The following is a 27,596-nucleotide window of genomic DNA, read 5'->3' on the forward strand; positions in this document are numbered from 1 at the left end:
CTCCTAATCATGATGCTGTAGATTTACGTCCTAGGATTTTGGATTATATAGTAACTCAATTCAAATGATTTCTTCTTTTTGCCACGGTTTCCTCTATATTTGCACATACTGTAGGCTACAAGGTGGTGATACACTGAGCAAGTGTTTGGGCAACATGATGGGTACAATGTGCTTTCCAACAGGAAGTGAGTGAGACAGAAGGAAGAATATACACTGGAATTCATCTGGGCAATGAGAGGTTGAGATGTTGAGATGTTAAGACGTTGAGATGTTGAGATGTTGAGAAGTTAAGATGTTGAGATGTTGAGAAGTTGAGAGGTTGAGAGTTTGAGATGTTGAGATGTTGAAAGGTTGAGATGTTGAGCTGTTTAGATGGTGAGTGAGAGGTTGAGATGTTGAGAGGTTGAGAGTTTGAGATGTTGAGAGATTGAGACGTTTAGAGGTTGAGAGTTTGATATGTTGAGATGTTGAGAGATTGAGAAGTTTAGAGGTTGAGAGTTTGATATGTTGAGAGGTTGAGATGTTGAGAGGTTGAGATGTTGAGATGTTGAGATGTTGCCATGCATTTAGTACAACGTATTGAGACGTCTGCTTATCCAACTTTGCCCAATAACATTACCCAAAAGTGTATCACCAACATTCAATGCCTCTATCTAGAGGGAAATAGCCATTCCTATTTTTAAGGACTACTTTGAAATTTGTAATTTTCTTCAGGCACATGTTATATTGTGGGGTAAAGGCAACTACCTTTCTCAATCAGCTTCCCTAAATGACTTGTTAAGATTCCTAATTCCTAAAACGAATTGATACAAATTCAAAGTGTCAAGGTGCTGTTTCCCTTGATAATATTGCAATGTAATTCCTATGAGCGACCAGCGTTTCCTGACATTATTGTTCTTGTGATTGTGCAGCATCCAGGACCATGAAGCCCCAGCACCGTGTCCACACAGCTGTGACAGTGGTTCTGGTCATGGCTGTTCTCTCAGTGCTAGCAGTCACTGCCCGCTTCCTCTACAAGAGGTCTGGTCGTCCCTCTCCCATGATCGTGAACAGCTTTGAAAACCCGCTCTTCCTTGAGAAGGATCGCTCCCGTTCCGACATGGTGGACACCAATAAACTGATAGAGAACGCAGAGGAAGATAATTCTGAGGAAGTCAGGCCACTGAACTTAGAAGCAGGCCAAGCCAGTGTTTCTAGTTGCGCGGCCGCGATAGTTAGATAACCTACGTGAGGAACAACCAGGAGATCACTGTGACAGAGAGTATTGCAGTCTAAACAGTCATAAATCTTTTATTCAACTTCAGCCCTGATCGTAACCATTTTTATTTTTAGATTTTTTTGTAATGTCAGATAAAAAATTAAATACTCTGAAATATTCTGAAAAAGAGTTGTTGTTAAATCTGACATTACAAAAAACAAAAAATCCATCAAAATCTGTGTTGTTGCTAATCATTGACACATCCCTAGCCTGTAATAATCCCCCCCAGAAAAATGTACTTTTGTTGAAGGCAGAGGTTCTGTGTAGGATTGTTAGTAACTGTCTAAGTCAAGTCAAGTCAAGAGATTTATTTGTCACGGCATACAAGTATACAATGAAATGCGGGTGGTCTTGCCCGCAACGATGTGCAAATAACATATAATAGAATCAACATTCAACATTCTATATATAACTGCATATATATAACTGTTTACACTAGTAACTGTCTATCTGCATATACAGCTGTTTCCACTAGAGGGTGCTCTAGGCGGAGACACTCAGGAGTACTACCAGGTGGCGAGTATAAATAGATATGTCTCCTCCCACTTCTTTCTCTCCCCCCAAGCCTCTCAGAGAGAGGAGACCTGTATGTTACTGCTGCTCTTCATGTGAATAAATAAACCACACCAGTTAAGGCTCAAGATAGAAACCATGCCTCTTGACCACATTATTGTCGCCCTATAGCCGAATTCTGTTAACAACTTTGCATTTGATATATTGAAAATATTTTACTTTTTGTGTGTTTTTTTAACAATAATTTGTGATGCCATCACAAACACTGGCATTTAAAGGCTACATTTAAAAAAAATCCTGCACCAGAATGCAGGAAATTAAGTCTTTGTAACAAAATAATTCCTGGTGGGGGACCCCCACTTAGAAAGTGGCCTGACTGGGGCTATATTTCACACTATATTTCCCAGCCTGAATTATTTCCCCAGTCCGGCCCTGCTTATGTGAGTTGTCAATGGACAACAACATGCTGTGTAAGTAAGTAAGTAAGTAAGTAAGTAAGTATTTATAAAGCACCTTTCATACATGTCATGTAGCTCAAAGTGCTGTACACAATTATAGGCATATATAACGATAAAAGCAATAAAGTCATAGTGATCAGTTAAGATCAATGTTTAAAAAAAAAAAAAAAAAAAAAAATAATAATAATAATAATAATAATAGTAACATAAAAATGAAAATAACGTAAAAACAGTCATTTGCTTACCAGTTTGGGAGAACAGGTCCGCACAAACATTTCCGCTCAGTGGCAACCGGAAGTGCACTAAACCAATGCACTTGTATGGTAGGTAGCAATGTTTAGGTCTTATAATGCTAGTGTAGTTACGTTTTTATCAGTGGTCATAGTTGGGTCCATAGTGCTTTACCAAGTCCCATGGATCCATCAGTGGCCGTGTATTGTGTGCGTATGTACCCGTTCGCTCATGTGGTCAGTGGCCAGAGTTGGGTCCACAGGACTTATCCAAGTCCCATGGACCCATCAGTGGCCGCGTCTTGTGGTAGAAAGAAAGAAAAAGAAAAACGTATAAAGAAAACAGTCTAAAGTTTGAAAGTTTAGGAGGTCCGCAAAAACACGCCTTCAGCTCAGAAGCTGAGGCGTGTCAAAAACGTTTGAAAAACTGGAGGCGTGTCTCCTATTGTACCCATTCCTTCATCTAAAAAGTTTGAAAGTTTGGGAGGTCCGCAAAAACACGCCTTCAGCTCAGAAGCTGAGGCGTGTCAAAAACGTTTGAAAAACTGGAGGCGTGTCTCCTATTGTACCCATTCCTTCATCTAAAAAGTTTGAAAGTTTGGGAGGTCCGCAAAAACACGCCTTCAGCTCAGAAGCTGAGGCGTGTCAAAAACTTTTGAAAAACTGGAGGCGTGTCTCCTATGTACCCGTTCCTTCATCTAAAAAGTTGGGTCCACAAGGCTTATCCTAGCCTCATGGATCCATCAGGTTTTTCCAAGCCATAACTATTTGTAAGCTAGACTGTATAGGTACGTTTTTAATTTTCCTTTAAAAATGTGTATAGAGCTGGCGTTTCTGATGTGTGTTGGTAGTGTGTTCCATAGTTTTGGGGCATAGTTGGCAAATGCCATACTTCCTATCCTTTTTTGGTTTCTGGGCGTGTCTAGTAAACCTGTAGTGGATGACCGTAGCGTTCTTGAGGGCAGATAACTAACTAGGGAATTTGCTATGTATTTTGGGCCTTGCTCATTAAGAGCTTTATATGTTAGGAAAAGGACCTTAAAATCAATTCTATGAGTTATTGGAAGCCAGTGCAGAGTGGCCAGGACTGGAGTGATATGTTCTCTTCTCCTTGTATGAGTTAGTAATCGAGCTGCAGAGTTTTGGATAAGCTGAAGCTTCCCAATGGTTGCTTTGGGAAGACCAGTGAACAGTGCATTACAATAGTCAAGCCGACTTGATACAAAAGCATGAATAAGTTTCTCTGCATCCTTTTTATTTACGAAAGGTCTTACTTTCGCTATGTTTCTTAGGTGGAAGAATGACGTTTTCATGGCCTTATTTATATGAGACTTAAAGGTCAGGTCTGAGTCCAAGATGACACCTAGGCTTGTAACCTCAGTCTTTACATAGGATGACAGACTCCCCAGGTTTTTACAAAGCACTTCCCTTTTCGCTTTTGGGCCGATCAATAGGATTTCGGTCTTGCTTTCGTTTAATTTTAGGAAGTTATTGTTCATCCACTTGTTTATTGCTAACAGACAATTTGTAATGGACTGTATGGCTGTAGTGTTATTTGGTTCTGCGGAGATATATAGTTGTGTATCATCAGCATAACTATGGAAGCATACATTGTGGTCTCGAATGATGTCCCCGAGGGGCAGCATATATAGTGAGAAGAGTAATGGACCAAGGCAGCTTCCTTGTGCGACTCCAAAATTGCTGTCATGTTCCTCGGATACATTGTCTCCAAGCTTAACATAGAACCTTCTCCCCTTAATGTATGTTATGAGCCAATTTAGTACATGATCGGAAAAGCCAACCAGTGTTTCTAGACGACTGATCAAGATATTATGGTCAATCGTATCGAACGCTGCACTAAGGTCCAATAGGACAAGAATTGAGACTTTGCCAGCATCGGAGTTTAGCCTGAGGTCGCTAACTATTTTGGTAAGGGCAGTTTCAGTGCTGTGATTTGTTCTGAAACCTGATTGTAGTTCCTCCATGATGTTATTATCTTTGAGAAAGGAGTTTATTTGTACTGAGACTATCTTTTCTAATATCTTGCTGATAAATGGAAGGTTCGATATTGGCCTATAGCTTTTTAGTTCGTTTACATCTAAGTTTGTTTTCTTTAGTAGTGGTTTTACTACAGCTGTTTTAAATGCATCTGGAAAAGTGCCTGTTTGAAGAGACATATTTATGATTTCAAGGACATGATTTGAGACACTATCAAACACCCGCTTGAGAAATGCTGTTGGTATAGGATCGAGGCAGGAGGTGGCGGAATTACACTCAGAGACAATCTTACAGAGGTCAGGTAATGTAATACATGTGAATTCCCCCATAGTTATCTCAGGTGGGGTTTCACTCATAGCCAGATCCATATCAGCGGTAATGCTTGCTCTAATCAATGATATTTTTTCATTAAAGAAAACTGCGAACTCTTCACATTTTGTGGCTGATTGCTGCGGTATATGGGGGGGTGGTATGTTAATCAGCCGGTCAATGGTGGAAAAAAGTACCCTGGAGTTACCCATATTTTCTGAGATCATTTTGGAAAAATATTCCTTTCTCGCAAGTTGTATTGCCTTATTGTATGCGCCCATGGCGTCTTTGTATAAATTAAAGTGAGCTGTGAGTTTGAGTTTCCTCCATTTTCGCTCGGCTATCCTACATTTTCTCTTGTTATCTTTAACATTGGTTTTATTTAGCCATGGAGAGATTCTATCAGTTTTTACCTTTTTAACCTTTAGAGGGGCAACAGTATCTAACACAGTTGACAAGGTGCTGTGGAAGTTTTGCACTTGCTGATTTAAGGAGGATTCACTGCATTGGTCGTATGATTTCATCATACTAGAGAATTTTGCTTCAGCTCTAGCGTCCAGAAGCCTTCTGTGAACTAGGAATTCGCTTCTGGTCTTATGTAATATTAGGCTTGTACCATAGAACACACAATAATGGTCAGAAATTGGAATTTGTTTTACTGATATATTCTCAATGTTTAGCCCTGTTGTTATTAGTAGGTCCAGAGTGTTGCCATGTTGGTGGGTGGCCTCGTGAACATGTTGCATCAGTCCAAAACTGTCCAGTAGGTTCAGAAACTCACAACCCCTGGGGTCATCCTTTTTGTTGATATGAATATTTAGATCTCCATTAAGAATGATTCTATCATACCTGGTAATGCAGATCGATATGAGTTCTGAAAATTCCTGTATGAAGAGTGGCGAGTACCTTGGTGGTCGATACAATGTCACACATATTACTGGCATTTCTGTTTTTAATACAATAGCAAGGTATTCAAATGATAAAAATGTTCCCAGGTCAATATCATTGCACACAAATTGAGTGGAGATGATTGCTGCTATTCCTCCTCCCCTCCCACTCTGTCTGTTTGATTGATAGAATTTAAAATTGGAAGGGCAGGTCTCAATCAGTGTTGCTACACCAGTGATATTGTCTAACCATGTCTCTACTAAAAACATACAATGTACACCATGTTTTACTATGAGTTCATTTATCAGAAATGATTTTTGTTTCAGCGCTCTAACGTTGAACAGTGCTAGTTTTAGCTGTACGGGTTCTGTAGTGGGGTGTGAGATAGTCTGTGGTTGAACACTGATATTGATAAGGTTAGATTTACATATGGGACGTGATAATGAGTAATTGATTAGTCTTTTGGTGATCAGAATCGGGATGACACTCAACGTGTTTTTTTGTAGTTTAGGCTGCTTCTGTATATAGTCTACAGAGCTAGATATGGTTGGTTGTCAGGCCAGTGATGCTATACTTTGTATGACGTTATGTATTAGCACATTTACCCCTGATATGTTTGGATGGATGCCATCGGGTCTGTAATGGTCTTTCCTGGACCAGAGCAGATCAAAGTTATTTATATAGCAAAGTCCTATAGTAGTACAGTGGGTCTGTAGCCATTTGTGCAACCAGAACAGACGGCTAAATCGCTCAGATCCACGACCTATGGATGGAATGGGGCCAGACACAATGCATATTTTACCCAGGCTTTCAATAGTGAGTATTAGTGATTCAAAGTCAGATTGGAGTTTAACGGATTGTCTAGCCATTACGTAATTTGCTCCGATATGAATAATAACGGTGTGGGCGGACGGATATCTCTCGATGATTTCGGGAGTACACTCTAGTAAGTCAGTAACTTTTAAACCGGAAAAACAATACGTAATGCCGTGTGGTATTTGCAAAAACCTGGTGATGGAATCTCCGATGAGTAGGATCTCTGGCTGTTCCTGGATGCATTCCCCGTCGTAGATGGCCAGGTTTCTATGGTGAAAAGCCGCAGGAGTAGCGTCTGCATTGCTGGCGGAGTTAGACGGTTGGTCGGGCAGCAGCGCCGTGTGGAGGGGCTCGTTCACAGCGGCATTTCCATCGATGACACTCGCCGTTTGAATGATCATCCTGGTATGGGCTGCAGAGCACCGCAGACGAGGGCGTTTAAACTTTGGGGAGTCGGACCCATCGCGTGAGTCTGGGGAGCTTGGCGATGCGAGAGCAAACAGGGCAGAGCGCTTTCTGCTCCGGGTTGTAGATATACTTCCATGGTTGAGTTGTGAGCTGGAGAGGGCCGTCCTGGCAGCTTCGCTTGGAGCCTGGCTAGTAGCTATCATCGGATAGTCTTTGAGCAAAGCTACAGTACTAGCAGCAGGAGACGGAAGCGAAGGAGAGCCAAGGAGGCTGGAATCACTACAAAGAGGATTGAATCGGTTTGATAGTTGAGGTGATTCAAAGGGATCATATAGAGGAAGGGAGAGCTTCCGTCGGCCCCTCACCACTGTCGCCCAGGAGGGACTACCGGTGCGGCCTGCGTCCGCTTTTTCCATGCTAGCCAGCTTGGACATTAGCTCCGTTTGACGCTTGAGAAGATCCATTACTAGTATCTCGATGTTCTTCAGTTCCGTTCGCATCTCTGCGACATCTGATGTTGGAGCCATTTCCTCGGGGGAGCTCAGCACTGTGAGTACTGTAGCGTGTAGCTGTAGCTATGGCAACAACAAGCGCCGATAGCTTTAGGTCACGTCCAGTAAAAAGTCACATAAAACCAATAAATCCAACAGTATAAACGATAAGAGCAAAAGTCACAGTGATCAGTTAAGATCACTGGTTAAAAGATGGTAAAAAGAAAGAAAACAGTCTAAAGTTTGAAAGTTTGGGAGGTCCGCAAAAACACGTCCGTTCAGTAGTAAGTAACCGGAGTGTAGTGGATCCAACCAACTAACACACAGGAATGCAGGAGGAGTCTATCTCCAGGTCTGAGCGAGAGAGAGAGACAGAGAGACACAAGCGTGTGTGTGCGTGCGTGTGTGTGTGTGTGTGTGTGTGTCTGTGTGTGTGTGTGTGTGTGTGAGTGTGATAGAGAGAGAGAATGAAGGACAATTGCTTGCTGTGTGAGAGCGAGAGAGAATTAAGTACATTTGCTGAAATACAGTTGTTCTTAATTTTCTCACTTGCTATGTGAGAATGTTAGTTATTATGTTCTCAATGCCCCTTGCATTTTATGAGTTGTGTGGAAGAGTTTGCTAGTTCTAGTGCTACCCCTTTGTACATTGTGGCTGTGTCTGACAAAAGTTAACAATAAATAATGCTATTAGGAATACATTTGCCTCCTGTGTGAACTGTGCATAGCTGAATAGACTGTATTTTAACGTCGGTCATATGGTGGTACTTGGAGAGCCAGCTACGTTCTCAGGTGGTACTTGGTGTAAAAAGGTTGAGAACCACTGACTTAGGCTATAGCACACAGTTTGTTGCATTAATGGAATTATAAAGCAACAAAAAGAAGAATTTTGAATTTTTATTGCTGTTTTTACCTGTTATAACAAAGGGAAACCTCAAACTCTTATGAAGAGGAGAAAAAATACTGGCTGTGTAGACCTATTTTTAAATAAAACACAGAAGAGGAGACAAAACACTGGTGCCTGTAGACCGACTTTGAAATAAAACCCTGAACTATTCAGGTATATTTGAGTCCTTCCCTTATTTGTGGAACATTTATAAAATAAAAAGTAGTCCACTTTGAAAAAAGACTACCATGTGTAGACCTACTTTGAAATAAAACACAGAAAAGGAGAAAAAACACTGGCATATGTAGACCTACTTTGAAATAAAACCCTGAACTATGCAGCTCTATTTGAGTCCTTCCCTTATTTGTGGAAAATCTATCAAATAAAAAGTAAATTTTTCATTGTTCGCAAATTAATCTGTCCACGCTGAATTAAACCCTCTATTTACCTCAGACTTTCCTTTTTTTGGATTTATCCATGGTTAGCTTACTGGGGGGTCGGCAACTCAAGATTAGCCACTTGCAGACGGCAGGGCGAGGCACGGGGTGTGACGTACTGTATATTTTAGTTGATGAAATATTTTAGTTGATGAAATATTTTTTCATTTCAGTGTGAAATCGACAGGGGAGGAAATTAGGCCATTGGACTCGCCAAATGCGAGTATTTTTTATGTTTGGCGAGTGATTCATGAAGACTCGCTTTAGTTGACAGTGCCACGAGAGCACTGCACAAGACCCGCGGACATATAATGTTTAATAAAAGTTCCCGCAGTACTGGCCAACCCACGAACATATAGAATGTTTAATAAAAGTTCCTGCAGTACTGGCCAACCCACAAACATATAGAATGTTTAATAAAAGTTCCTGTGATACTGGCCATCAGTCAAGGGAGCACTCGCAAACAGATAACGTTAAACACAGCAGAAGATGGAAAACAGACAGACCGACCAACGGGGAACTGCATCCAACCCTAGTACAACCCTTGAGTATAAGTTACTAAGGACACATTTAAATCACAGCTAGGTGTAATGTTAGTCTATTGGAACTGTAGTGGTTAGGTTCTAGTTAGCGTTCTAGTTAGCTGCTTGCTAGCTAACGTTAGCCCTGTGTGCACGTGTGCTCAAAGCAGCCAGCCCCATGTTAGCTAGGTGTATCTGTTATGTAAGGGATAATGTATAGCTACGAGGTCATTGTCGCAAAATAATTGACCGACACAGAGTTCTGGAACACCGAGGCGCAGCCGACAATGACCGAGTATAGCTATACATTATCCCGCTTATTACATGGCTAACTTACTAACAATATGCCTAATTCATTTTACACCATCGACAAGATGAGATCAAATGCAGACGCAGTTGTTCTGTGGCTCCTCTGTCATCGGCAGGTGTGGAAGTGATTGAACCTGATGTAGTGCAGCTGTGCGAGATAAAGCTGGGAACGAGGTTATAGCTTTCGTGACTGCGATCAAAATGCTTGATTGTGATTGGTCAATAGCGCTCTGTTGCCCATAACAGCGGCCATTATTGCTTGTTGCCCATAGCAGCGGTCAGTTATCGAGAAATAATTGACCGCTGCTAGGGGTAACGGAGAGCTATTGACCAATCACAATCAAGCATTTTGGCGAATGTTAAAACGCCATGTAATAAATGTACTATAATGTTTCCAAAAAACGCACCGGACTACGACGTAAGGTTAGACGTTTTATTTCATGCTCAACCAGTGCACAACAGCACACCAACCCAACTGACGATTGACGGTATTTCACAGCCCTGTCGTAAGACCACCGTGCCGTCTTAAAGGCACAGTGAACACTGTTGTGATGCCTACCCAGATGCATACACTTCTTCTTCTTCTTCTTCTTCTTCTTCTTCTTCTTCTTCTTCTTCTTCTTCTTCTTCTTCTTCTTCTTCTTCTTCTTCTTCTTCTTCTTCTTCTTCTTCTTCTTCTTCTTCTTCTTCTTCTTCTTCTTCTTCTTCTTCTTCTTCTTCTTCTTCTTCTTCTTCTTCTTCTTCTTCTTCTTCTTCTTCTTCTTCTTCTTCTTCTTCTTATTATTATTATTATTGGTGTTTTACGGTGCACGGCCACCATGATTGGGGCATTTACCCCCATCTTCTGGAATCCTTAATCCCCTACAGTGTCCATTTCCCCCTCCCCATCATGAAGTGCAGCTAACACTGCTCCTCCCTGACTGAGCCCCCCTCTATGATACACTCCTTGCCTCCACTGGGTTGACTCTGGACTTCCTGAATATTCACAATCCCCTCCTCTAATTCCTTAACCTCATCCTCCCATTTCAAACCTTCCATGCCCAAGTGTTGAACCGCTACCCTAACAATCATCTTTATCCGCTCCGTTCTGCCCTTAACCATCGCCGTAGCATTAACACTTTCAGTGCCACTCACGAGATTTTTTTTTAGGTGGTTGCGTGCCACTCACGAGATTTCTCGGAATTATTATTATTATTATTTTTTTGCGATCTGAAAAATTATTGCATCACCCGAGCCTACCCGAGTATAGCCGAGGGGCGCCGGCGATCACTGTGGAAAAAAGCGCCCCCTGTCGTCTCCCAGATGACATAAGTGATTTTGGAATGGACTCAATGAAAATGAATGGGGAAAAAAATCCGGTACTCCACATTTTCCAGTTCACTGATCCAGCCGGGGTTACTAGAGTTCATTCTGGAGCCTCAGATCCCCGCGGATCATGGAGTTCTACTGTATCGCGTTGGATCCATACACGTATCGATTTTTTCGAATGGTGATCAGGAATTGGAATATACCAGTTGGATACCATCTGATGTCAGGTAAGGACTCTATGTTATCAGTGGTAGGATAATCAGAGTAAGTTTGATGAAGTTATAAGCTGTTTTGTGAAATGTCTTCTTTCGGTTTCACTGTAAAAGTCCGAGAGGAAATCAACGGAGCGATTATCCGTGCGCAGCCGTAATGTGCGTGCGTGCACGTATAATATTGATCATCTAGCGTTTATTTGAAAACGATTCATAAAAAGGCCGACGAATATCAACGTTGTGGAATATTCCACTAAAAGACGATTTTCATAGAATGCTCCAGAATGAGCTGTTTTTTATATCAAAACGGGGGCTTTTCTAACTGCTCTGAAACGGCAACGACGCGATAAAAAAACAATCTGCCTTCACAGCACTGACTGGAAAATAGTCTTTGATAATGCGATGGGCAGATTAGACACATAGCCATAATTTAAAACATAGATTAGGCGATATTAACGTTAACATTGGCGCCGATGGTGGCATTCAAGCGGTAAAATGGAAAACCAGGCGTGGCGCTGAAAGTGTTAACTACTCCTGCCACAAAGGCCACAATACTAAACTTCTCCTCCCACACCCTCTCTCTATCCTCCTGTCCTACCCTTCCTGCCAACTGCCCTTCTCTAAACCCCTGTACTTTATCTTGACTTCCCTGTTCTACCCTCCTAGCCGCCTCTGCATATGACAACTTACCCTCCCTTCTCACTCTCTGAACCACTACCTCCCTTTTCATCACCTCACAACCCCTAAACGCTACACTATGCTCCCCACCACAACTACAACACTTCAGCTTCACTCCCTCTCCATACTTCCCATAGTCATGTTCCCCGCCATACCTTGCACACCTCTGTTCCTTCCTACACGTAATGGCTATATGCCCAAACTCCTGGCACCTATAACACCTCAGTGGACTCTGAACAAACTCCCTAACCCTATACACCATATACCCTACAAACACCTCACTAGGAACAACCTCACCTTCAAACTGAATCACTACCGTCTCCGTCTCTATCCTATCTGCTCCTCTCTTCATCCTTTCTGCACTCTCAACTTTCCTTTTACGCACGTTTCTCCTTAAATCTCCCACCAGCTGCTCTACGCTAACCTCGACCGGTATCCCAGCTATCACCCCGTTACACCCCCCCTCCCTCTTCTCCCGTACTCTCACTACTTTACTTACACTAACTCCACCAATGCTCCTCATCTTCCTAGCCTTTCTACACTTACACACCCTATGGCCAGATTCCCATCTCCCAAAACTCTTGCAAACTTTACCTCACCTAATTGCTCATCTACGAGTTTGGGCAACTCGAACATCCCTATTTTCCTCACTCCCCCCTCCCCCTCAAATCTAACCCCTATATGAATCACTTCTGTACTATCATCCCCTCTACCCTCACCATCTGACCCACTTGAGCTATCTCCCCTACCCTTCTTCCTCTTAAGCCCCTTCCCCCCACTGTCCCTGCTCCTCTTCTCCACCTTACTCCACCCTTCTCCCCCGCTCTCACCCCCAGCACCACACTCCATACTGCCACTATCTGACTCCTTTCCCCTGTCATGACCATTCCCATCCCTGTCATCATCTCCCTCGCTCCCACTACCCGCCTTAGCTCCCGACGTCGAGACCAGCCCACCAGGGACCCGCAAGGCAGACACTTTCATTGTGTGGTCTACTTTATAGCCGTCAAACTTGACCAGACAATCTTCACCTCCGACCCAGTAAACATATCCCAGATACTCCTTGCCGTCCCCCGCATATACAGCACGACAGCGGGAGCCAGCCTCCCACGCTGGTGCCGCCTCCATACCCCCGTATAATTTAACCGTTGTCAACTTTCAAACACCAACCATCTCCAAGCGTGAGCCCCTCTCGCCGATACTTCCTCAAAGTCCACTTAAAGTTTACACCAAGGCTCTAATCAACATTCATTCATTTAATCCCTGCCCGTTCTCCCCCCCCCCCCCAGAAGGGTCATTAAGTCAGAATACCCGCGTGTTATGCTCAATGCAACAAAGTACACCCAGATGCATACACAACATTGACGCGGCTTGACAACCGAGGTTCAAAGTTAACTTGATTGATTGATTGATTGAAAACTTTATTAACAGATTGCAGAATGGGTACAATACAGTACGGCTCAATACACGTAATTGTTAAGGGGATGCAGACCAGAGAAAGACTTTCGTCTTGTTTACATCAGGGTCCCCCATTTTCAATTCATCATAACATATAACATACACGACATACAGATAGACAGTACTGCTACATCTATACATTTCACACAGTGGCGGCTGGTGAATTCTTCTCCAGGGGGGGCGCTATACCAAACATTTTGCAAACATGTACTTAAGGCACGCATTGGCGAATATTATCACCATTGCCATCAATCAATATATGATCACAGTCAGTCAAATGCAACCATGTTTCCAATAGCCCTACACAAACACGCACAGCTCTCTCTCTCTCTCTCTCTCTCTCTCTCTCTTTTTATTTTTGGCTAGTAAAAAATCTGTTTGGCTGGTAAAAAAAATCAGCTACTTGCCAGTTGGCTGGTAAGCCAAAATGTTTGTTTCCTCCCTTGGGCAGCCGAAGAGTGCTTCCGCATTGCTCTGATTGGCCAGCGATAATGCGGCCTACGCCGCTAATGCACGCATGCGCATTATACGCCATTACACTAAGCTAACAACAAGCTTAACAAGTCAGCAATCTTTTTGTGAGACTAAACTCTCTGCTCGGTGGCAAATTGTGTTGATGTCGGTTTTGTTTCATCAATAAATGAGGCAGAATACACAGTCCTTTTTTGTTTATTGCACTTGTTCTTTTTTGTTTATTGCACTTGTTCCTGCTGCTATGCGAGACATTAAAGATGGCGACTTTCTGTTTTTCTGGAGACGCTCCAACAAGCGTTGTGGACAGCGACTCCTACAGGTCGGTTGGGTGACGCCGGTGCGGCGGAAACAGGAAGTATCAGGGGCAGCGTAAGCCTCCTACGCGTTACTCCTCGCCACTGAGAGTTCGAACTGCTGCGGTGAAAAGATGTGACAGGCTTCCTCCTCGTGTACCGGAGGGGACACGTGATGCAAGGCTTCTATCCTCACTACAGCCGACCAGTGGGAGGCATAGTCTAGCAATGTTCAAGACAGGGGAGGGAAGAATTGGGATTACGAAATTGGGATGGGAGAAAAATAGAAAATGGGGAGAAAAAGTGGATACAAAAAAAAGTATACTTGATACTTGATACAAATACGCGGCCGCCTCACCTGAAAAGACAGCAGGTGTCGATCGCAGAAATCCTGATTTTCTAACGGCATTGATTGATTGATTGAAAACTTTTTTCTAATTCATACGAATTAATAGATACTTATGAGGATATCTGTACTGTATGCGCTTAGTTTAGGTATCATGTACTATATACATGGTTCCCAAAGTTTTCAAGGCGCGACCCCCGAAATAACGTGTCAGAGAGGCTTGGAGGCTACAGTTTCACTATTAATCAGGTTTTAATCTGTTTCGGACATCATCCATACATGCATTGAATTGATTAACCTTTGGTTTATACCAGTGACACCAGTCATGTTCATCACCCTCTTGTTCATGATCAGATAACAGTGCTTGAACAGATAAATGCATTTTCTCAAATTCATTCATCAAAAACGTCAAAGGCTTGCAATTGCTCATTCACTTTTCTCAAGTCACGTCCACGTCATCAAATCCGTCAAACAGCACATCTCCTCAGACATTTTAATCCCAGTTAGCAGTTACAATATCACAATAACGTGTGCGTGACAGTGATACAATTCAACAATCCACAGATTCAGATTAGTCGTAATTCACATCCACAATCCATGCATAAAGACGCTTCAATTTATGCTTGAATGAAACACAATCCGGGTGCTCCGTTAAGCAAATACATCCACAGCGGAGAATATGAAACAAATCAGAGCCAAACGCCTGATTAAAAATATCCCCAGGGGATTCACATTTGCAATGCTCCGTTATTAATTAAAATAACCACATAGTGTGTGTCGTGACTCGCGAGCGCCGTATAGCTATGACGTGCATTATTTAGGACAAAGTAAATCCATAGGCTGAATATGATTTATTATCAGCATTTTAGGTCTATTATTTTACATTTCAAAAGCCCCCTCTAGAAAAACGAAGCACAAAAACATAATTCAGAATGGTATAATGGGATCTGTGAGGAAGTGAGCTGGCATTTTTTGCGAGGGCGTGGCCAGTTTATCCAGCTAACTGAACTAAACCCTGCACTGGAGCAGGTTCAAACTTTTTGATCTGTTGCCATATAAACGTGCTTTGGGGAACCGAAAGGCCTTTCTTAATGTCAAGTTATCCTGAAAATTATCCGGCTAACTCAGTTAGCCAGGTACGAGGAACAGGGCCCTGTCCCCGTCTCCCTCTCTCTCTGTGAGTGGATGTCTCGTGGTGATGGCCAAGATGATGCGAATGCGATCCTCTCTATGTTGCCCCCATATTTCAAATGGATCCGAACGGATTACATACACATGTGCAAACGGAATATGACTCTGATATTTTAAGCTCTATATTTTGAGCTTTATCCTATTTTCATACTAGCACTCGTTTCCCTATGCTTTCTCTTTTGTTGTTGTTGTTCTTAGCTCTATTCTATTTCAATCTTTAAAGATTTTTCCTATGTATCCCAGTTGCTATTGCATGTACATATGTACAAGGGGAGATCCCCCCTTGAACGGCCCTTCTAAGGTTTCTCTCCTCCAATTGCCTGTGGTGCTTTTTTCCTATTGCTAGGTTTTTAGTGAGTTTTTCCTTACCTTCGCTGGGGTATGTCTGGGAGTGTTGCATTTATTTATTTTACATTTATTTTGGATTTCATGATGGGTTTTTGTTCTTGATTTATTGTGATGTTTCTTCTTGACTTGTCCGGCCCATGGGGACATTACCTTGTGATTTCGGGCTTTACAAATACATTTCATTTGATCTATACATTTTTATAATTTCTACCCAGTTTAACCACCTGTACATTGTATATTACTGTTGCACTTTACTGCAACATTTTTCCAGAATTTGAGAATTATAAATTGAGAATTTACAGAGTGCTTAAAAAGCACCAAGTCAGCACTGTGTATTGCATAAAAACTGTCTGCGCCAGTTCTGAGAATCTCAAAAGGCAACGCCATATTCTCAAGAACTATGGGACATGTGGTTTAGTCTGAGACATGAAGGAACCATGCTGGTTCAACAGGAAATGTGCAAGCAAGAGTGTATAGGAAGGAGTGAGACGTAAAAATGCTTATACCAGTAAAAGTAGAGGAGGCGTATTTGATTGAGCAACAGATGTGTAATGCTTGGCGTCTTTTCAAGTTTCAAGTTTCAAGTTTCTTTAATAGTTGTCATACAGAAGTACAGAATACTTTTATACAAAATGCTTCTTACTGTTACGCTCCAGAGACTGTGCAAGACAAGATAAGTATGAAATAAAATAACATAGTATAGCATGTAAATTAGAAGTAAAAAAAAAATAAAAAATCACAGTGTTCAGTATAGACATATGTACAATGTTCGATGCAGAATAGACGTAACTGAGTTACCATATAATATACAATATACTATGCAGTGTACTAATATACAATACTATATAGTGCAAGGCAGAAATGGGATGAGGTGCAATTTAGGTACAATTTACAGTAGGTGTACGAGTTGTAGTGCAAATCCTTTATCAATAAATATAAAGTGTGTTTGTGTGATCTAAAGTGTGGAGAGTGGGTGCTGCAGTGTGTTGTTTGTTTAAGTGAGTGTGTGCGTGTGGGTGTGTGTGCTGTGTGCATTTGATGGTTGTTGCATAGTGTTTATTGTTCGTTTAGCAGCCTGATGGCCTGGGGATAGAAGCTTCTTCTGAGTCTTTCTGTGCTCGCCTTAAGACTCCGGTATCGCTTGCCTGACCGGAGCAGTTCAAAGAGGCAGTTGTTCGGGTGGCTGGAGTCCTTGATGATTCTCTTAGCCTTCCCCCTGCACCGCTTGTTGTAAATGTTCTGGAGGGTGGGAAGCCCCCCTCCAATTGTGCGTTCGGCTGAACGTGTCACTCTTTGTAGTCTGCTACGGTCTTGTGCAGTGCTATTCCCAAACCAGGAGGTGGTGTTGCCAGTCAGGATGCTCTCTATTGTACATGAGTAGAAGTTCCTAAGGATCTTCTGACTGACTTGGAACTTCCTTAGGCGCCTGAGGAAGTAGAGGCGTTGTCGTGCCTTCTTCACAACACTGTCAATGTGTGTGGTCCATGTCAAGTCCTCGGATATGTGGGCTCCGAGGTACTTGAAACTGTTCACTCTCTCAACCGGTGCCCCGTCGATGCTGAGGGGGCTGTAGTCCTTGACCCCCAACCTCCTGAAGTCCACAATCATCTCTTTTGTTTTGCTGACGTTCAGGGAGAGGCAGTTCTCCTGACACCACTGTGACAGATTCTCTACCTCTACCAGGTAGGCCCTCTCGTCGTTGGCAGAGATCAGGCCCACCACTACTGTGTCATCAGCTAATTTGATGATTGTGTTGTTGTTCCGCTGTGCCACGCAGTCATGTGTGTACAGGGAGTAGAGGAGGGGGCTCAGAACACAGCCCTGGGGGGCCCCTATGTTGAGCGTGATGGATGAGGAGGTGCAGTTGCCTGCTCTTACCACCTGGGGTCTGCCCGTCAGGAAGTCCAAGACCCACTGACAGAGGTCATAGTTCAAGCCCAGGTCCCTGAGCTTGGCTATGAGTTTGGAGGGTAGGAGTTTTGGGTGCATGGTGATGATTCTTGACAATTTAGATCAGATTGAGACAATATTTCATTTACCACATTTATTTATATTGATATTTAAACATTGCAATTACGCTGTGTTGAGTTTTCACTGAGGACATTTGACTGAGGACACTTTCACTGAGTTTTCACTGAGGACACTTTCACTGAGGACACTTTCACTGAGTTTTCACTGAGGACACTTTCACTGAGGACACTTTCACTGAGTTTTCACTGAGGACACTTTCACTGAGGACACTTTCACTGAGTTTTCACTGAGGACACTTTCACTGAGGACACTTTCACTGAGGACACTTTCACTGAGTTTTCACTGAGGACACTTTCACTGAGGACACTTTCACTGAGGACACTTTCACTGAGTTTTCATTGAGGACACTTTCACTGAGGACACTTTCACTGTGTTTTCACTGAGGACACTTTCACTGAGGACACTTTCACTGAGTTTACTTTTCACTGAGGACACTTTCACTGCCATCTATTCCATTTTATATATATTTATATAACATACATTTAATACATATTTTGGTTTAGTTCTACAAAAACAGGTCACACTTTCTTCCAGGCTGACTTTGGAGTCAAGCGTGGAGATACTGTGGCATTCCAGAAGTTCTCCCTCCAGATACAATCACTAGTAGGCCTGCTGCGGACCTTGGGTCCAGAAGGCCTGTAGCTGTTCCGCAACCGTTCCTACTTCCGGGGTAGGCCTGATTGGCCCCGACAGGCACGTGACCCGCCGCGGCCACGAACCGCGGCAGCCCCAGGAGCAAGCGCGCTACTGCTGGAGTTCGCTTCGCCTTTCACATCGCTGCCGTTGGCGAAAGCAGGATGAGAGCAGGATGAGAGGCGAGAGATTAGATTTCGCTGTGTATCATTTAATCATTTAACATTTGAAAGGCATACATTGTTGTCATACAGAAGTACAGAATACTTTTATCCAAAATGCTTCTTACTGTTACACTGTTAGAGACTGTGCAGTGCACGGCTTTAGTCTCACTCGAGTGAGGAAGACCGCTGGTTCTCCAACATACAGCGGTGTGCTCTTCAGAATGTACCGGGAGAAACGCTTACTGTACCCCGCAGACATAAGCGTCTCACAGGGCTGAGCTGTGCACGGCTTTAGTCTCACTCGAGTGAGGAAGACCGCTGGTTCTCCAACATACAGCGGTGTGCTCTTCAGAATGTACCGCTGGTTCTCCAACATACAGCGGTGTGCTCTTCAGAATGTACCGGGAGAAACGTTTACTGTACCCTGCAGACATAATAAGCATATAAGCAGTGCTTACTAACGTTATTAGTTACGTTATTTCTGACCGAATTAGTCATTCATTTGTCTGCTTTCGCCAACGGCAGCGATGTGAAAGGCGAAGCGAACTCCAGCAGTAGCGCGCTTGCTCCTGGGGCTGCCGCGGGCCGTGGCCGCGGCGGGTCACGTGCCTGTCGGGGCCAATCAGGCCTACCCCGGAAGTAGGAACGGTTGCGGAACAGCTACAGGCGTCCAGAAGGGGAAGTCGAACTGAACTGTGGTTCACATGTAGCTCGAGTGCTGAGTAAGCTCCCTACAGAACAGCGAGCTGACTTCCGACGGCATCAGTTCAAGCTGCCCGGGCCGGAACCACCCACACGCTGCATGATCTGTCAGAATGGCTCAGCTACAAGTCATGGTGTCAGGGCTTTGACAGTCAAGCCACTGTAAGAAGCATTAACGACAAACAGAACATGAAGACCGAAGGTAAACAAATAATGACAGTCCTGCATGCAGGGACGTCGTTTTGGTATGGCAAGGTATGGCACTCGCCATACCTTGGCAAATAGAAATTGTAAAATAATTTTTTATTTTTTTTTATATAATTAACACTTTCATCGCCATGGGTTAAATTCATAATTTACCATCCCTCGTCAGCTCTATTTGTCTATGGAGAAGTTCCCCTTCTTTGCAGGGCTATAACTTTTTAAATTCTATTGCTACATTGCCATTATTATGGCCCATTCAATGTTATATGTATTGTTCAGGGTGTAGCAACGTTAAACTTTTTCATTCACATATTCATACTAAAATATGGTCTAAAGTATAAGTATGTTTTTATCGTTTTCTGCAGCTTTCTTCAGAACGTGATTTATAGCCCTAAATGCATTATATTGATGATCAAATACAGTTTGGTAGGAATCTGTGCGAGATGAAAAATGTCAACTGGACGTACTTCTAGAATGATCTACGTATGATCTGATGATGACCGGATGGGCGGGGGATCGTTTATAATTCCGTGGGCAGCGTTAGATGATTCATCCAGAGTGGGTCATATGTTCATCATAGCAGTTTATATGGAATACGTTAGAAAATAACGCTGAATCTTACCGTATGTTCCTCGCGCCGTTGGACGATCAGCGTGGAGTAGACCGTTTTCGATTATGGGATGTTGATCCTGATGAACCATTTCCAGGTTGTATAATACTATATACGTCCAAATAACGTTGTTTATTGAGTTAGGGCGAGCGATTGATCATCCAGTGTGTTGAGATGGAGTCCGGCTACCGATCGCGAGTGCCCGGAGCACATATGGATGAGCACTTCCTGTTTGGCGCGCCCCTCCCTCTTGGCCGATCTGCCGATCGGCCACCAGATGGCGCTCTCGAACCGTTAGACAGTTGAGTGGAGCTCACCAGTACATATCAGGGCTCCGGAAAGGAAATATGATTTCGATGACAGATTTTTGAAATATTGACATCAAAGACGAGTTACGGCGTCTTCGGCAGAATGAGCATGGCTAGGAATGACGTCTTAACTCGTCCCCGGCGATCATAGTGTTAAATTTTTTTATGTTGATTTAGAATTTGAATGTCAACATTATGAACGAAGCTTCGAACTATTCGGTACAGCCCTAGCATGTTTTTATATAGTCAATTATCTCACTTTTACTGAAATATGCACACAAAAAAAGGAAATGGACATACAGACGTTTTTTAATCAAAGGGCAGCAGAGACAAGTGATACAGGGACACAGGTAAGGTATTACAATGGCTTAGTGATTATAACAGTGCAGTTCAGCATTCAGTATCCCATACATTTTGTGAACGTGTTTTTGTTACTGCATTCTGTTGAACACACCTCAGAACCGTATCGAATGAAAATGGGCTCAATTGCAAGAAAGATCATAGACATTTATGATATTACATTCTGCATAATTTGTATGGAAAATATTGTGGTTCCCTGCTTTAGTCTGTTGACACATTTGTATACTAAAAATGATTGTGTAGTCCTGTGTCATACCTAAATGTCGTATAAGTGAATTGTATAGAAACAACTCACCAAAAGTTACTATTGCACAACTGATTTGACAAAAAAAATCCCCCCCCCCCCCCCCCCCCCCCCCGGAGCGGACCATGTTCCCAGTGCTTCTCTTCTGTGCCTATTTTTTGCCTAACCACTCCTCTGGGCGCAGTGATTTCAGTGCTACCTGCTAACGTCGCACTTGGCTGGTTCTCCTCCTACCTCACAGACAGACACCAATTCATCTCCCTCTCCGGCCACACCTCCTCCCCCTCCCCAGTCACACAGGGGGTCCCCCAAGGCTCAGTCCTTGGCCCCCTGCTCTTTATCTGCTACATTCTCCCCCTTGGTCACATCATCCGTAAATACCACCTCAACTTCCACTGCTATGCTGACGACACCCAAATTTACATCAGTACACAATCCCCCCCCACAGCCCACCCCTCAGTCACATCGAATCCTGCATCACAGAACTCCAAACTTGGATGACTCACAACTTCCTCAAACTGAACAGTGACAAGACTGAACTTCTCATCATTGGCACCAAAACCACCCTCACCAGATCCGGACCCATCACACTCACCATCAACGACTCCACCATCACCCCCTCCCCCCTAGTCCGAAACCTTGGTGTCCTCCTTGACCCCACCCTCTCATTTGACCCCCACGTCCGCTCCATCGTAAAAATATCCTACTTTCACCTCCGCAACATCGCAAAAATCCGTCACTGCCTCTCCCCCCCCCGCTGCTGAATCCCTCATTCACGCCTTCATCTCCTCCCGCCTGGACTACTGCAACTCCCTCCTCACTGGTATCACCTCCCGCTCCCTCCATAAACTGCAAATGGTCCAAAATTCAGCCGCCCGCCTCCTCACTAACACCCGGTCCCGCGAACACATCACTCCTGTCCTTCACTCCCTCCACTGGCTCCCGATCAAACACTGCATAAACTTTAAAACACTACTCATCACCTTCAAAGCCCTCCACAGCCTGGCCCCCCCCTACCTGACTGATCTCCTTCTTCCCTACCGCCCCACCCGTTCCCTCCGGTCCTCCTCCACTGCCTCCCTCACTGTCCCGACATCCAAGCTTAAAAACTTCGGAGATCGGGCCTTCTCTCGTACTGCACCCCGACTCTGGAACTCCCTCCCCCAGTCCATCAGAGACTCCCCTACACTCTCCACCTTCAAAGCTCGCCTCAAAACGGTAGAGAATATAGGCTGGTTTTCAACACGTTACATTTTTCAGGAACACTGTCTTTTCGTCTCAGCCTGTTTTCTTATACAAACAAATTGTCAGATGCAGTCAGGTTCATTCTTATTTTACTAGGTCAGCCGATGATGGACAGATTATGTTACCACGTCCAAAATCAAATGCTTTAAAGAGGACGGTTGTTTATCATATGAATTGTGATTGTCATATGTATCTCATGTATTGTTATGTTTTGTGTTTTGTGTCGTCTTTCTGTGTGGACCCCAGGAAGACTAGCTTGCCACTTAGGTGGCAGCTAATGGGGATCCTTTTAAACAATAACAACCATATCTATCTATCTATCTATCTATCTGTCTGTCTGTCTGTCTGTCTGTCTGTCTGTCTGTCTGGCGCGACCCCGGTCAGTCGCCTTTGGTTTAGCTCCGCGACGATTGTGCACATTTTTAGCTATTATGTTTGTTTTTTCGACTTTTTTTTATTAAATCATCACTGGCGGGTATGTCATACGACCGCCAGACACTTATGGACCTAAACTCCGGACTCAAATTGGAGTTGGGAGACACTTTATGCCCAGAAGGGCTAACAGAAATCAAGCGGGAGAACGGCAACAAAGGAAACGGCAGAAAGAAACATAGAGGTAGACGAGGCGGTATCAGACTTAGATTAAAAAGATCTGCTTACCGTCCAGCAATTCCATCCATCTTTCTGGCGAATGCACGTTCGTTGGAGGGAAGGATGGACGACTTGAGAGCGAGGGTCCGATTCCAACGGGAGATGAGAGACGTTAATATCATGTGTTTCACTGAGACATGGCTCAAGCCAGCAACGCCGGACAACAGCGTCTCTCCATCGGACAATTTCACCGTCCTGAGAGCAGATCGCACGGCAGCCTCTGGGAAGAGCGTCGGAGGTGGGGTCTGCATCCTCACGAACAATCTCTGGGTTAATCCCAAGGAAGTACATGTCCTCTCAAGTTCATGCTCCCCAGATATGGAACATCTCCAGATCCTGTGTCGCCCGTATCACCTACCCCGTGAGTTTACCGCGGTCATTTTATCCGTCGTGTATATTCATCCACAGGCAAATACCGGCAAAGCGCTGGGGGAATTACACGACCACATCAACAAACAGCAGATCAAGCACCCGGAAGCCGCGACGATAGTGACTGGTGATTTCAACCAGGCAAACCTGAAAAAAGTGATGCCGACTTTTTTTCAGCACATCGTCTGCTCCACAAGAGGGGGGAACACACTCGACCACTGCTACACCCCGTTCAGAGCTGCCTACAAGGCTGTAGCGGCTCCGCCACTGATGGGCTCTGTAAGCGCGAGCGATCACGACTCCATCTTTTTAATCCCAGCATACAAACAGAGATCACGCGAAGTCGTCGTGTCACGTGAGACAAAAAAGTGGTCTGACGAATCAGAGGCCGAGCTCCGTGACGCGTTCAAGGATACAGACTGGGACATGTTTGAAGGAAGCGCCAGTGACGTCAGCGAGTATGCTGATACCGTTGTAAACTACATAACTACAGTGGCAGACGGCATTGTCCTCACAAAGACGGCGCGGGTTTTCCCAAACCAGAAACCTTGGGTGGACAGCACTATAAGAACAGCCCTAAACTCACGCACCACGGCTTATAACCTGGGCAGAGAGTCAGGAAATATGGAAGAATACAAGGCTTCAGTCTACACTCTGCGCAAGGCTGTTAAACTTGCTAAGAGGACATATGCTGAGAAACTGGAGACACAAATGGCACAAAACGACACAAGAGGCTTGTGGAGGGGACTGAAGACAATAACTGACTACAAAGTCAGCGCCCCCGCAATGGGGAGCGACGACGCCTCTCTAGCGGACAAACTCAACTCCTTCTACGCTCGGTTCGGTGTAGACAGTGTCGCCGCTAGCCCTCTGGCTAGTGACGTCACTGGCGCACCGGCTGTTGTGGAGGGGGGGGGGCAACCGCGGGGGGGCGGGGGCGCTCTCTCGTTGTCGGAACACAGTGTGAGAAGAGCATTTATGCAGGTGAACACCAGGAAGGCTGCAGGCCCAGATGGTATAACAGGACGCATACTTAAGTCCTGTGCAAACCAGCTTGCCCCGGTGTTCACCGCCATATTTAATCAATCCCTGGCGGAGTCAGTAGTCCCTGCCTGCTTCAAGATGTCTACCATCATCCCTGTACCGAAGAAACCCTCCCCAACATGTCCAAATGATTACAGACCGGTGGCACTCACCTCTGTGGTCATGAAATGTTTCGAGAGGCTGGTCAAGGACCACATTTGTGCCTCTCTCCCCAGTGATATGGACCCTATGCAATTTGCATACAGGACAAACAGGTCCACTGATGACGCGGTCTCCCAGGTACTGCACAGCACTCTCTCCCACCTTGACCGTCAGAAGGGGGGCTATGTGAGACTGTTGTTCATTGACTACAGCTCAGCGTTCAACACCATAGTCCCCACCAGACTGGTGGACAAGCTGATCGAGCTAGGCCTGAGCTCCGCCCTGAGCGCCTGGGTACTGGACTTTCTGAGTGAAAGACCCCAGGCGGTCAGGGTGGGGGGTCAGACCTCCAACACCATCACCCTGAGCATCGGGTCCCCCCAGGGCTGTGTTCTAAGCCCCCTGCTGTACTCACTCTACACACACGACTGTGTGGCCAAGTTCAGCTCCAACTCCATTGTGAAGTTCGCCGACGACACGGTGGTGGTGGGGCTGATCTCGGACAACGACGAGAAGGCCTACCGGGAGGAGGTTGAGGTACTGGAACGTTGGTGCCAGGACAACAGCCTGCTCCTGAACATTGGTAAAACCAAGGAGCTGATCGTGGATTATAGGAGAGGACAGCGGGAGACACACACACCACTGAGGATTAACGGGGCTACCGTGGACAGGGTGAGCAGCTTCAAGTACCTGGGGGTCCACATCTCAGAGGACCTGACATGGTCAACACACATAGGCACAGTAGTAAAGAAAGCGAAGCAGCGCCTCTACCACCTGAGACAGTTAAGGAAGTTCAGAGTATCGGGGAAGATACTCCAGTCCTTCTACTCAGGAGCTGTAGAGAGCATCTTGACCGGAAACATCACTGCCTGGTATGGGAACAGCACGGCACAGGACAAGAAGGCCCTACAGAGTGTGGTGCGCTCAGCCGAGCGTACCACGGGTATTGCGCTACCTCCCCTGCAGGCTCTATACAACAAGAGGTGCAAATCCAGAGCCGGCAGGATAATGAAAGACCCCCACCACCCCAATAACAGCCTGTTCCAGCTGCTGAGGTCAGGCAGACGCCTGCGAATTCTAGAGACTAAGACGGAGAGGCTTAGGCTAAGCTTCTTCCCCCAGGCCATCAGAGCCTTGAACAATGAACATTGAGAGACACAGAAACTGAACTATCCACACACAAGTACATACACGACACGCACGCTGAGCACGCTCACACACTGCAGCCACTTTAACACTCATGCCGCACACACGCACACTTATGGCCAGAGGAAAGGCCACTTAAAGTAGTATAACATCAGGAACAGTGTATTGCACTACTAAAGCTAACTAGCATGTCCTATATGCTCTGTAAATACTAATGTACAGATACCGAGATGGCACACCATGTACCTGTTATTGCACTGTTTATTGGATTCTATTAATATGTTGTACCACTGTATTTTATTGGATTCTATTATATGTTGTACCACTGTATTGCACATCGTCGCGGGCAAGACCAGCCGCATTTCATTGTATACCTGTATGCCGTGACAATTAAAACTCTTGAATCTTGAATCTTGAATCTTGTCTGTCTGTCTGTCTGTCTGTCTGTCTGTCTGTCTGTCTGTCTGTCTGTCTGTCTGTCTGTCTGTCTGTCTGTCTGTCTGTCTGTCTGTCTGTCTGTCTGTCTGTCTGTATGTCTGTCTGTCTGTCTGTCTGTCTGTCTGTCTGTCTGTCTGTCTGTCTGTCTGTCTGTCTGTCTGTCTGTCTGTCTGTCTGTCTGTCTGTCTGTCTGTCTGTCTGTCTGTCTGTCTGTCTGTCTGTCTGTCTGTCTGTCTGTCTGTCTGTCTGTCTGTCTGTCTGTCTGTCTGTCTGTCTGTCTGTCTGTCTGTCTGTCTGTCTGTCTGTCTGTCTGTCTGTCTGTCTGTCTGTCTGTCTGTCTGTCTGTCTGTCTGTCTGTCTGTCTGTCTGTCTGTCTGTCTGTCTGTCTGTCTGTCTGTCTGTCTGTCTGTCTGTCTGTCTGTCTGTCTGTCTGTCTGTCTGTCTGTCTGTCTGTCTGTCTGTCTGTCTGTCTGTCTGTCTGTCTGTCTGTCTGTCTGTCTGTCTGTCTGTCTGTCTGTCTGTCTGTCTGTCTGTCTGTCTGTCTGTCTGTCTGTCTGTCTGTCTGTCTGTCTGTCTGTCTGTCTGTCTGTCTGTCTGTCTGTCTGTCTGTCTGTCTGTCTGTCTGTCTGTCTGTCTGTCTGTCTGTCTGTCTGTCTGTCTGTCTGTCTGTCTGTCTGTCTGTCTGTCTGTCTGTCTGTCTGTCTGTCTGTCTGTCTGTCTGTCTGTCTGTCTGTCTGTCTGTCTGTCTGTCTGTCTGTCTGTCTGTCTGTCTGTCTGTCTGTCTGTCTGTCTGTCTGTCTGTCTGTCTGTCTGTCTGTCTGTCTGTCTGTCTGTCTGTCTGTCTGTCTGTCTGTCTATCTATCTATCTATCTATCTATCTATCTATCTATCTATCTATCTATCTATCAATCAATCAATCTATCAATATCTCTCTGCATGTTTTGTCATACATGCAGGCATCAGCATTCCAATTATGGAGAAGTGAGGGCGTGTCATTCATCCACATCCCTTTTACCAGAACAAACATGATGAAATATTAGACAGTATGAAGTATATGACACCTATTCACTGGAAATAGGGTAACATGAGGAGGACAAGGAACTGTCAAAGTTTAAAGTCGCCTCCTTTTCATGATCAAACCCACAACCAGCGAGTCCTCTGCTGGCAATGCAAGGACACCATCCACTGCTTTCAGACACACCAGAAATATGCTAACCATCAGGATTACAGTTGCAGCCATTGTGCTCTTGAGCCAAGCATCCCAGTGTTTGGCATCAAAAGGTACAGTATGCCATCAACCTGTTGACATTGCTTGGGGATTCTGCTGCTTAGGATTGTGTTGTTTTAAATGTCCGCTCAGTCTGTGAATTGATATCCTAGTTGTATATGAGTTTTATATCGATAACATTTTCTGATACAAATTTAAGACACAGAATTGTAGGATATGTACAGATATAGCCAGGTATAGTAAAGGACT

At 44.6% G+C, this 27,596-nt stretch overlaps 1 protein-coding gene across 1 annotated transcript in view; it reads left to right on the plus strand.

Annotated features, from left to right (window-relative positions):
- LOC311239285 (macrophage mannose receptor 1-like) overlaps nt 1-9,649 on the plus strand; it is a gene marked incomplete at both ends in the record, with an annotated part of 55,972 nt that extends 46,323 nt beyond the window's left edge. The window contains 2 exons of the mRNA XM_084327592.1: nt 912-1,153; nt 9,638-9,649. Coding sequence (XP_084183718.1) covers nt 912-1,153; nt 9,638-9,649 — 254 coding nt within the window. The remainder of the gene's footprint in view (nt 1-911; nt 1,154-9,637) is intronic.
- Between the last annotated feature and the right edge of the window lie 17,947 nt (nt 9,650-27,596).

The sequence above is a fragment of the Notolepis coatsorum genome (assembly GCF_963971535.1).
Source record: "Notolepis coatsorum genome assembly, chromosome: 13".
NCBI classification, from domain to species: Eukaryota; Metazoa; Chordata; class Actinopteri; order Aulopiformes; family Paralepididae; genus Notolepis; species Notolepis coatsorum.